The sequence below is a fragment of the Gossypium arboreum genome, chromosome 11 (genome assembly GCF_025698485.1).
Source record: "Gossypium arboreum isolate Shixiya-1 chromosome 11, ASM2569848v2, whole genome shotgun sequence".
Classification (NCBI taxonomy): domain Eukaryota; kingdom Viridiplantae; phylum Streptophyta; class Magnoliopsida; order Malvales; family Malvaceae; genus Gossypium; species Gossypium arboreum.
Window position 1 is genome coordinate 134,239,050 of NC_069080.1, and position 9,006 is coordinate 134,248,055.

General features: G+C 29.9%; 1 protein-coding gene across 1 annotated transcript; it reads right to left on the bottom strand.

Moving 5' to 3' along the window:
* Positions 1–528: 528 nt before the first annotated feature.
* LOC108474144 (ubiquitin-conjugating enzyme E2 22) lies at positions 529–4,769 on the bottom strand. Its single transcript, XM_017776065.2, has 7 exons — positions 4,627–4,769; positions 3,785–3,896; positions 3,433–3,577; positions 3,271–3,348; positions 2,536–2,648; positions 2,269–2,372; positions 529–1,110 (listed from the first exon to the last, which is right to left on the bottom strand). Exons 2-7 carry the CDS (start codon positions 3,785–3,787, stop codon positions 747–749), a joined length of 807 nt encoding a protein of 268 aa, XP_017631554.1. The 5' UTR covers positions 3,788–3,896; positions 4,627–4,769; the 3' UTR covers positions 529–746.
* Between the last annotated feature and the right edge of the window lie 4,237 nt (positions 4,770–9,006).

The following is a 9,006-nucleotide window of genomic DNA, read 5'->3' on the forward strand; positions in this document are numbered from 1 at the left end:
ACTTAATATTGATAGATCATCCATCGAAAACCCTAAAAGAGTGGGGGCTGGAATTCTCATTAGGAATCATTCATGTGGTTGGATAGTTAGAGCGTATTGACATTTTCCAAGAGCCACCAGCATTGAAGCGAAGGTATAGGCATTGAGAGATGAGTTTTCAATAGCCAAGGATTTGAATATTACTAATTATGAATTTAAAGTAGATGCTACTACCATTATTCAATTTATGTCTCCTGCTGAAGTCTCTAACATGCATTTATTCTCTCTATTGATGAGTGTAGAATGCTCCTCCACATTATGACTTTTTAAGTCACTTACGCATGATTGGTAAGTGTAGAATGCTCTCTACCGTATGAAGGCATGTATTCTGTAAAGGAAACCGGAATGCTGATGTGTTAGCCCTAATTGGAGGTAACTTCCAACTTGACTCATCTACCGATGATGTTGTATCAGTTCATAATATATTTTTTATGTAGTACTCCTCTTAGCTATTTAAATTCTCTTAACTAGCGACATGCAAGGATGTACTTTATATCGAACAGTATCCTAATTTTGGATTAATGATATATATGCAACCCTGTCTATTCAGCCATAAGCCCACAAATATGAGACGGAAAACAAAGTGCAAATTTGATCCATCACCTTCTCAGAATGAAGCATCCATTACACCAGAAAACAACCAATTTCCGAACCCTTACAAAGTTCTTTTAATTATATCTTATTACTTATAAAAAAAACCTATGGTTTTACAATCTCTTGAGACTTTTCTTTCTAGCATCCATTTTCTTCTTGTCTGCCGGGACTTTCGACAGACCTTCCTTCTTAGGAGCAGTTCCCGATATTCCTACAACGGCGGTTCCACTAACTCCAGTTTCAGTTGCCGGAACTATAGGCTGCTGCTGCGGCTGATGGTCTGGATTGTTGCCTCCTTTTGTCGATGACGGAGCGAGTGGGGATGGCAAGGATAACCCGGCACCACTTGCTGCATTTTTCTGCTCGATATTCAGAACCGAGGTGTTATGCTGCTCCACGTTCAATGCTGTAGTTGACTCGCAAATAGCTCCTGATTTGAACTTCGGTTTTGGTTTCGCATGGATTCCAGTATAAAGCCTGTGTTTTTAAGAACAGAAGATTGTGAGACTTGCATTTTTGGTGGGCAATTCCAATTGAATTCCTTTAAGAATGCATCAATCATACCATCTTTGGACCTTCCTATTTCAATCTTAAAACTAAGAAAACAATAACGTCAAATTCTGCTATTAGACCCTGTACTTTACAAAAATTGTGGACTTAGTACCTGTACTTTAATTTGATTGATTTTAGTCCCCGTACTTTTCAAATTTTAAAATTTTAATCCTGACCCAATGGTAACAATTAATTATGTCTGGTTAAATTATGTCATTAGCCCTGTATTATGCCTAAAGTTATAGATTTAGTACAATTCACCAATTGGATCATTATTAGTGGCTATATTTTTTAATTTCAAAATTTTATTCTTAATGCGAACGACAATCATTAAATCTATTAACTAATTTTTTTGTGAATAATATGTGAAAAATAACAAACAAACATAGCATTACACATATGATAATATATTTGACACATTAAATTTAAAAAATAACAGAACTTAATGAATTTAATAGTTGTCATTTAGTTAGGACTAAAATTTTCAAATTCTAAAAGTACATGTATTAAATTCACAACTTAGCAAAGTACAAAGTCTAATAGCAGAATTTGACCAAACAATAATGGGTCCACTTTGGTACCATGGTTTTTTATTTGCTCACTTTAGTCTTCGAACTTGACAGATGTAACAGTTTAATTATGCCACGTCACCTGAAAATCACACCAAACTTTTACATTTGCCAAGTTCAAAAACCAAAATGGACCTAGTTGCCAAAATTTAGGTACCAAGTGGACCTAATTGCCAAGTTTAAGGACTAATAGCTATATTAACCCTATACTATACTATAATCTAGTATCTGTAGGGCACAATATACCACAATATTTGAAATCTTGACTGTCTGGTCGTAGAAAAAGTCAAACAATTAAAGTGGTATTACCCGAAAGCAAAGCCAATGGATTCAGCCAAGGTTAGCCGAGTTTATGTCCTTCCAGCTGAAGGAATTTCTAATAGAAACAACAAAACAACACTTTGTCCTGTTCCAAATTCTATCGCATTTAATGTTCTACGGTTCCACATCGTGAAATATTAAACGAATAACGTATAAAGGTGTTAGATATAGAGATGGGTTAGGCAAGCCTCACCTGGCATGTCGGGCATACTCGTCATAATTTTCAAGCAGCAGCTTGCCAGCCTGTTCATTTAGTGCAGATTCTGGATATGGCTCAATCAATAAACACCTAACTATCTGCAGTGGCATTGATTGGTGCCAAGTAAAATAAAAGACATGATGAAGCCGTAGAATTAAAGCTGAAATACTAAATGAAATTCACAATTCTCGGGCAGATCTTATCAAACAAACTGATAAAAAGAGATATATAGTATAAAGTCTACAGTTCAGTGGAACTTACAATGAGTACATGTCGTAATCCAAGACTTGGATTCCAATCCTTTTTTAGTGTGTTTACACAAATTTCACCATTGGGTGCAATATTTGGATGAAAAATCTTGGTCAGAAAGTAGCCTGCAGTACAGATGGACTTCAGATATTCAGTATTGCACAAAATAAAAAGGTTAAATTCTGCTATTAGTCCCTGTACTTTGCAAAAATTCTAGATTTATCTCTGTACTTTAATTTGATCAATTTAATCCGTGTTTCACAAATTCGTCAATTTTAATCCCTGTACTATGCATATAATTGTAGATTTAGTCCATAATCTCCAATTGGATCATTTTAAGTCCTTAATACTTTTCAAAATTTGAAATTTCAATCTTGACACAATGACAGTTGTTAATAACTGAATTTTTAGCAAGTAATACTTTGAAATTACAAGCTGGCATGTCATTACACATATAATAAAATGCTTGTCACATCACATTCTGAAAATAGCAAAACTTAACTGAATGAATTTAATGGTTATCATTTGGTATGGACTGAAATTTTAAAATTCGAAAAGTACAGGGACTAAAAACAACCAAATTATAGGGACTAAATCCACAACTTTTGCAAAGTACAGGGACTTATAGCAGAGTTTAACCAAAATAAAACAGTTTTTTGACATATGGTATCACCATAATGGCTTAAAAACAGACCGAAACAAAAATTGCAAGCAATGAAGTTGAGGAAAATTAAAAACCTGACATACCTTTCGGAGGAGAATGAGGGAAATCATGAGACAGTAACAACTTCATACGGAAAACACCATTTTCATATGGAGTCCCAGCTGCAAAGCCAAAAAAATTATCAGTATCAAAACGTAACAAGCATGCCACAAAGGAAATAAATATGTTCGGACAGAATTATGTGCCTGGCCCTTCAATGTCAGCATAAATGATCGAAAAGTCATCATCATTTACACCCACTTTAATGCCTTCTGGAGGTGATTCGTCAAGACCCTTCAATTCCTTTGCCAGTTGCTTTATAACATTTGGTGGAAGATTTTCATTGGTTGCCTAACAAAAACACAATAGATTGAAAGAAGAAACCACACAATACACACACACAGAGATATATAGGACCTTCTTTTTGTTTTCTTTAATTCGAAACTATATACAACAAATAAAAACGTGTGACCATCAACCTAAGAAAGAACGAATTAATCTTTTCCAACACCACAGTCAAAAGATGCAAACAGTGTAAAGCAAACCGCATAAAATTACCATGCTAAGGAAGAACAAGAATCCTCGAATGAAGGCTCTGAACCTAAGTAAGAACACGTCCCCAAAAGTTCACCGACTTTTGCACTTATTTACAGCGAGAAAAGTGAAAATTCTGCAACTCCAAAACAATTAAACAACACATTAAACAAAGAATCAGAAAATAAAGCTAACATTTCATACTCCGGATGAAACAAAACAAAATCAAATTCCATTTTGCTTTTTGCATTCAGAAAGACACAACTAGCATCCATAGATTATCAAAAGCTTATATCTGCAGCACAAAATAGATTAAGCAAATATAATACTTATGCCTTACTTTCTATGAAAACCGGGTTTTTCGAATAAGTCTTAACTTCATAATACAGTATGTAGATCGTAAGTGGTAAATCAAAAACAAAATCTGCTTGAAACATGCAGCAAGCGGCTATTCCCCCCATAATCAGCAACTCAAAACTATGAACAAAAAATCAAAAACCCCAAAAGAGAGAAATAAAAAAGGGTTTTTAACCCAACAACTGAATTTCAAAACCAAAACTAAATCAAGTAAAATCAGTGGTTCAACCTCTCAAAAACCCATTTCAAATCTATTTAAACCACGAAAAAAAAAGACCCAAATCAAAGATCAACCAAGAAAAGAATCTCTTTCACATATCCATTTCACCAAGAAAGCATAATCATCGAAAGAGAAAAAGAATCGATCATTCTACTTTTCCTTTTTACCCAAAAGAATATTAAGTTAAACCCCAAAAATTATAAAAAAGAAATGGAAATAAAAAGAATCTGAGATCAAACAAGAATTTGAAAATCGACCCAGAAGAACAAATGGGGAACAAAAAATTTACCTTAGGGCACAAAAGCCTGAGAAGGCGATCTCGATCTCTCTCTTTCTCTCTCTCTCTCTTTCTTTAAGTAGAGAAATGATTGATTGGTTGATTTTGAGGAGAGCTTTTTAATTTATTTTAATTTAAATTTTTTAAAATTTTATTTTAATTTATTTATTTATTTATTCAAAACGATATTGCTGGGCACAGCTTCAGGAGTACTGACCATCAATCAATACCCGTTGTTTGTCCCCACTTTTTTTTTCTTCTTTTTTTAAAAAAAAAGATTTCGAAAAATGTAATTTTTTAAGGAATTTTTATTTGAGAAAACGTATAATTTCGGTTTTCCTTCTTCTACTATGCTAAAATATGAGATTAATCCTTCTAATTGTATTTAAATTGTAGGGTAAACTACAAAAATTTCACCCAACTAATCCTTTAATTCTATTTTTGACACTCAATTATTAATTTATTCAATTTAGTCATTCAATTTATTAAAATCAAATATTTTAGCTACTCTATTATTAGTCGCGATTAGACGAGTAACAAAAAGATGACGTTAGTCTTCCCTTATTGACCTAATAATAAATTTAATCCTTCAATATTTAGATATTTTATCAATTTGATCTTAAATCTAAAAAATCAACAAAATTAGTCCTCAATGTTTACAAAATTTTTCTTTTTTAGTTCTAATTCAAAAAATTCAATAAATACAATGTCATAACAGGGCAAAGCCCAAAAACTCAATACGATTAACAAACTTGAACCTAGGCCACACTTTGAGTAGTGAACACCCTTGACTATCAAGCTATTACATGGGATTTTGATTATTTTTTTTCTTAACATAATACTTAGAACTACTGATAATCTAAATAATATAATATATTTCAGTACACTCGAACTTACGTTTTCTTATATTGACCACAATGATCATTTAATCTAAAAGAAAAAGTGTAATTATTAATTTTTAAAACTATTTTAAATGCACAAAATATTGCACATCAATTTTAATCAATCAGATCATCACGAGGAGTGAAAGACATTTTATTTTTTCGACAAATAAGAAAAGGAGATTTTATTTGGGACAGGCCTACACGAGATTCACGGGATGTGATTTATAAACGTGGACTTGTGATAGTTTATGTTTCACGCACCTTCCTCAAGATCGATATGAAAAGCCCTGAGACCTGGCATGTGTGTTTCACACTTTTAAATGCACGTGGAAAAAATATGGAACTGCTCTATCTGTGATAATGAAATCACTAATTAAGCCTCATTTTTCTCCTCGGAAAACCCCCATCCTCTAATTTCAATTATTTTATTATTTTATTCAAAAACTATTTTTACTCTTATATTGTGACTCAATTATTAGTAAAATTATTTTTATCACTCATCTATAAAAATTTATAAAATGATTATTTAATTATTTAATTGTCTTTTTATCACTAACCAATAGTGGCAGCTTTTAAATTAGTTATGATAGTAATTTTATCCTCAACATTTATAAATTATATTAAATTAGTCTTGGTTATAAAAGAATTTAACCCTTAATATTTACATATTTTGTAGTTTAATCTTTTTATAATTTTTATTTTCTTGTGACACTGAGGACTAATTTTAAAAGAATGAGAAAATATAAAATTAGAATCTTAATTTTTTTTGATGTTTCTATTTTTTCCCATCAAATTTAATCGATAATTTTATTTTTTAGTTTTTAAGAGAAAAGTAAAAATATATATATAGTGTGTAAATGTTGAGGGTTAGATTTTTAGAATCAATATTAAATTGATAAAATGTATAAATATTGAGTGTTAAAATTTTAAAAATTAAAAATAATTTCTAAATAAGTAATTGTTTTAGTGATTAATTTTTTATTGAAAATTAAGACTTAAAAGATACTCTTTATTTTATTATTTTTATTGTAATCTTAATTTAAATTTAAGTACTTTTATTGATGAAATGAATCTGAGCTAAAATCAATTCTATAATTATGCTTTACTATAAATTAAATAAAAAAACATATTTTGTGTCAAATGATAAAGAAGATCGATATTTTTTAAATAAGGTCTCGAATTTAAATCCTACAAAATTTGAAAAAATAATGTTAAAAAAATTACCTTGTTTAGAGACTTAACCCTACTTCTACATTTTTCAAACTGGACTGTTGTTGAATTGATCATACCATTAGTTTCCAATCTAACCGATTTGTTCTATATAAAGTAAATAAATTATCAAAATTTCTTTTAAAAAATCTTTAAAAATCATAAAGTTGGTTTGTATGAGTTTAGGTGTCAAATCACTTTTTGCAATTAATATCTAGGTTGGTTCCCAGTCCAATAGGTTTTATCAGTTGAATCGATTCGGTTACAACAACATTGCTCGACTTGACTCCAATTTTAATCGAGATCAACAAATATGAGTGTCAAGCAAAAAAAAAAAAAGATAATATAATTTTTGGGCATTGAACTTGAAAAAAATATAAAAAAGTTTGATGATGTGGCATTTAGAGATTGTGCCACATAATCACATTTAGTGTTTTAATAAGCAAACCAATGGTTGAATAACTCAGACCACTAGTTCTTGATTCAATCAATTCGACCACCGGATCAACAATAATTAAATTCTTATAAAATCTAAATATTTAAAAAATGGTTCAACTATCGATTTTATTTTTTTGTTTTTTACCAATTTCAAGCAATTGTTGAGTTAATCAGTTCAACATTTTTGCTCAAATCGTTATATCAATTAGTTCTAGGTTTGTCCAATTCTGTCTTGTTCCAATGACACTAGGAAAATCATCAAATCTTGATAAAATCTAAGTTTATGGATCAAAATAGATCTAGTTGTCAAATTCAATGATTAAAGAGGACCAAAAAAAAAATACAGGTACTAAAATGGACCTATTTGTTAAGCTCAGGGGCTAAAAATTATATTATCCAGGAAAAAAAAATTAAAAGTAAAGAATAAGGGCAACCATCGTAAATTATGTAATGATTGAAGGGTACGTAGGGAAGGGAGTTTTCTTGAGCGGAGGCGGAGCGTTGTTTGCTTTGCTTTACTATTACTTTTAGGCAAGGCGGGTTTAAAAGGAAAAAACAAAAAAGTTTAATTCTGAATTTCATCCCTTTATTTTATAAAAGTAGAGAAATTATCTTTCTATTTTAGTTTGTTACAACTTGGTACTCATACTTTATTAAAATCGAGAAATTAGTCCAATTGAGGTAACATTGTTAAACATCGATATTAAATCGTTAGCTTGGAAATTAGTAGCTCAACAACTTATATACAATTAACAAATTTATATGCAATAAATTAGCAAAAAAAAAATCAGTAGTTCAATCTCAATTATTTACTAACAAATAGACTAACATCTCGATATTGGTAAAACAAAAGGAACAAACTCTAACAAATTTAAACCGATGAACTAAATTCTCAATTTTCATAAAATAAAGGGATAAAACTCAATATTGAACATTACTTTTTATTATTCGAAATAAAAGGTCCCTAAACTTTTTTATCCATATTTCTCCTTAAACTTTGCAATTTTTACCACATTAATCTTGAAACTTAACAACTTTTCTCAATTTTTTTTTAAATTTAGGTAACAATGTGTCACAATATCTTAGTGTCACATCATAATTACAATCAATTTCGAAAAAGTTGACAAGTTCAAAAACTAAAGTGGACTCAAAAAAATTTGGGACCAAATTAAAAATAATTACCAAGCTCAAGGACTAAAAATTAGTTTATCCCTATAAAAAAAGTCTTCGGTGAATAGCTTTAGACTGTCGGGACCAGAAGCTTTTTCTCAAAATTTTAAATATATTATTTTATCATTATAAAATAAAATAATTGACAAGTAATTTTGAAGGGCCCCACTTGTTGACCGTTGGAGGGTCCTCCTCATATAGCCGTTACCCTGTGTACTCTGTGCCTATTTTATTTATTTATTCTGTTTACTAAATTATTCCTTTTTATTTTTAAAAAAACAATTATCAATATTTATTTTGTTTTATATTTTTAAAATTATATTTATATTATCAGCACAATTCAAATTAAGAAGCGAATCTTTTTATCTATTGCCGGTGGTTTAGGACAGATTTTTAAATTAATTATATATTTTAAAATTTTAAAATAATAAAAGGTTAATATATCATTTAGTATCCAAATTTATTTTTATGTTCAATTTGGTATCTAAGTTTTTTTTATTTTAGTTTGGCATCTAAGCTTGGCTTTAACGTTTATTTCGGTACCTAGACTAAATGGTATAATGTGATCCAATGAATATTTGACATATCTTCTTTAATAAGAAAACATCGATTTAAAAAAACTCAATCAAATTGAATATTGGACCATAATGTTATATTAAAAAACAATGTTAAAATATTTAAATCTATAGAT

Coding starts and splice junctions, on each gene's coding strand:
- LOC108474144 (XM_017776065.2), bottom strand. Junction 3,349..3,432: donor TGCTGACATTGAAGGGCCAG/GCACATAATTCT, acceptor TTGGCTTTGCAG/CTGGGACTCCATATGAAAAT. Junction 2,649..3,270: donor CCCTCATTCTCCTCCGAAAG/GTATGTCAGGTT, acceptor TCTGTACTGCAG/GCTACTTTCTGACCAAGATT.